Source organism: Elephas maximus, chromosome 8 (assembly GCF_024166365.1).
Source record: "Elephas maximus indicus isolate mEleMax1 chromosome 8, mEleMax1 primary haplotype, whole genome shotgun sequence".
In the NCBI taxonomy this organism is placed as follows: Eukaryota; Metazoa; Chordata; class Mammalia; order Proboscidea; family Elephantidae; genus Elephas; species Elephas maximus.
Window position 1 is genome coordinate 17,211,679 of NC_064826.1, and position 3,094 is coordinate 17,214,772.

The 3,094-nt window shown below is 40.6% G+C and overlaps 1 protein-coding gene across 1 annotated transcript; it reads right to left on the bottom strand.

Moving 5' to 3' along the window:
- Positions 1-419: 419 nt before the first annotated feature.
- On the bottom strand, positions 420-1,588 carry LOC126081666 (cyclic AMP-dependent transcription factor ATF-1-like). The gene has a single exon (XM_049893651.1). It carries the CDS (start codon positions 1,371-1,373, stop codon positions 441-443), a length of 933 nt encoding a protein of 310 aa, XP_049749608.1. The 5' UTR covers positions 1,374-1,588; the 3' UTR covers positions 420-440.
- Between the last annotated feature and the right edge of the window lie 1,506 nt (positions 1,589-3,094).

Here is a 3,094-nt window from a genome sequence, read left to right on the forward strand (position 1 = left end):
TAGCATATAGATGGATCGTGTTTCTTTATCCAGTCCGTGACTCTCTGTCTCTTTATTGGTGCATTTAGTCCATTTACATTCAGCGTAATTATAGATAAATAAGTTTTTAGTGCTGTCATTTTGATGCCTTTTCATGTGTGTTGTTGGCCATTTCATTTTTCCACATGCTTTTTTGTGCTGAGACGTTTTTCTTAGTAGCTTGTGAGATCCTCATTTTCATAATGTTTAACTTTGTGTTTGTTGAGTCGTTACGTTTTTCTTTGCTTTTTTCTTGAGTTATGGAATTGATATTCCTTTTTGTGGTTACCTTATTATTTACCCCTATTTTTCTAAGTAAAAACCTAACTTGTATCCTTCTATATCGCCTTGTATCACTCTCCATCTGGCAGTTCAATGCCTCTTTTTTTTTTTTTCCACAAAAATGTTTTCTTTATTAAGAGTCAAACACTTTTATGGGAATAAAGATCCTTCAAAGTTTTTAACTTTTCTATTAGAGTTTTATTTTGATTTTCCAGAACGGCAACTCGATTTTCCAGGCATTTCACATATTCTTTCTTCTTTCTGCGACATTCTCGAACAGCTTCTCTGGTTTTCATTAACCTTATTTCTCTTTTCAACTGGGGGTCATCGGTCTTAGTTGTTTGACATGTAAGAGTCACAGGAGATGTCATCACCACAGTTTGTGGTAGTGAAGTAGCTGAAGGTGTGGTATGGATCTGGTATGTCTGCATATCTCCTGATGCAGTCTGTACAACCACCTGATTGCTGGGCACAAGTATTTGCTGTCCATCAGAGGTCTGTGCGTACTGGAGAGTTGTTGTACCTTGCTGAGTACTGCCTGAATTTGTCATGGTTAATGTCTGAAGCCCCTGTACTCCATCTGTGCCTGGACTGGCCAGCTGTAATGCCCCATTTGGGGCAATGGCAATGTACTGTCCAGTGCTAGTCTGATAGATGGGAGTTGGAACAGACATAGAAGTAACAGTAGAAACTCCTGGGTTTTCTCCGTCTCCTTTTCTGCTCCATGTATCTTCAGAAGATAGGTCTTTCAAAATTTTTCTGTAAGATGGGCGCTGTGCTAGGATCCCGTGGGCTTTCTGTGAGGAGCCTATGCTGTCAGATGAATCCTGAGACTCCTCACTTTCTGATAAAGATGATGCCGTTTGCATGTGTGGTGGGTGAATTACAGAAGACTGAGCTGTCTGGATGACCCCCTTAACCTGTACTTGCTCTCCAGGAAGAGGTACAATTGTCACTGGCGCAGATCCTCTTAGTGACATCTGTTGAGCAATATGAGAGATATGAGCTCCCTGAACTGTTGAACTGGGTTGAGGTGCTGTTTCTGAAGTGTTACTCTTGTGGGAATCTTCCATAATCAACTGTGGCTGCCGCCTCGCCGCTGTCTGGGGCGTGAACTTCCACTCCCCCCTCCCAGGGTGGATCCGAGTTCACTACCCCTTTCTCCACCCCCTCACGCGGCGGGGGACGTGCCTGTTTCTCAGCGATCTGGTGGGCCGGGGAGAGCCAATGTCACTTAACAGCCAACTGTCCTAGGCTACCGTTTCCTCGGCAGCCAGGGCCCCCAGTGGCGGCATTACCTACACCAAGCCGAGGGCGGGGGAGGCAAGAGGGGCAAAACTGAGTGCCTAAAGTAATTCTTATCTACTATCTAATCAGTAAATACCCATCTCCCACCCTCTCTCCCTCCCCCCTCTCGTAACCATCAATGAATATTTTCTTTGTTTAAACTATGTCTTCAGTTCTTATAATAGTGATCTTATACAATATTTGTCTTTTTGCAACTGACTAATTTCACCCAGGAAAACCAGGTGGCATAGTGGTTAAGTGCTATGTCTGCTAATAAAGGGTCGGCAGTTTGAATCCACCAGGTGCTTCACTCAGCATAATGCCTTCCAGATTCCTCCAAGTTATGAAATGTTTCACAGATTCATCACTGTTCTTTATCGATGAGTAGTATTCCATTGTGTGAATATACCATAATTTATTTATCCATTCATCCATTGATGGGCACCTTGGTTGCTTCCATCTTTTTGCTATTGTAAACAGTGCTGCAATAAACATGGGTGTGCATATATCTGTTCATGTAAAGGCTCTTATTTCTCTAGGATATATTCCAAGGAGTGGGATTGTTGGATCACATGGTAGTTCTAGTTCTAGCTTTTTAAGGAAGCGCCAAATCGATTTCCAAAGTGGTTATACTATTTTACATTCCCACCAGCAGTGTATAAGTGTTCAAATCTCTCCACAGCCTCTCCAGCATATGTTATTTTGTGTTAATCAAATTAATGCCAGCCTCATTGGAAATGGAACCTCATTGTAGTTTTGATTAACACTTCTGTAAAAAAAAAAAAAAAAAATTTTTTTTTTTTTATAATGGCTAATGATCATGAACATTTCCTCATGTATCTGTTAGCTCCCTGAATGTCTTCTTTAGTGAAGTGTCTGTTCATATCTTTTGCCCATTTTTTAATTGGGTTATTTGTCTTTTTGTAGTTGAGTTTTTGCAGTATTGTGTAGATTTTAGAGATCAGGCGCTGATTGGAAATGTCATAGCTAAAAACTTTTTCCCAGACTGTAGGTAATCTTTTTGCTCTCTTGGTGAAGTCTTTGGATGAGCATAGGTGTTTGATTTTTAGGAGCTCCCAGTTAGCTAGTTTTTCTTCTGCATTGTTAATAATGTTTCGTATACTGTTTATGCCATGTATTAGGGCTCCTAATGTTGTCCCTATTTCTTCTTCCATGATCTTTATAATTTTAGATTTTATATTTAGGCCCTTGATCCATTTTGAGCTCATTTTTGAGTATGGAGTGAGGTATGGATCTTGTTTTATTTTTTTGCAGATGGATACCCAGTTATGCCAGCACCATTTGTTAAAAAGACTGTCTTTTCCCCATTTAACTGTTTTGGGACCTTTGTCAAATATCAACTGCTCATATGTGGATGGATTTCATATGTGGATGGATTTATGGCTGGATTCTCAATTCTGTTCCATTGGTCTACGTATCTGTTGTTGTACCAGTACCAGGCTGTTCAGACTACTAAGGCGGTATAATAGGTTCTAAAATCAGGTGG

Excerpts from the sequence above, each read along its gene's own strand:
- LOC126081666 (XM_049893651.1), bottom strand. The coding sequence starts at position 1,373 with ATGGAAGATTCCCACAAGAGTAACACTTCAGAAACAGCACCTCAACCC.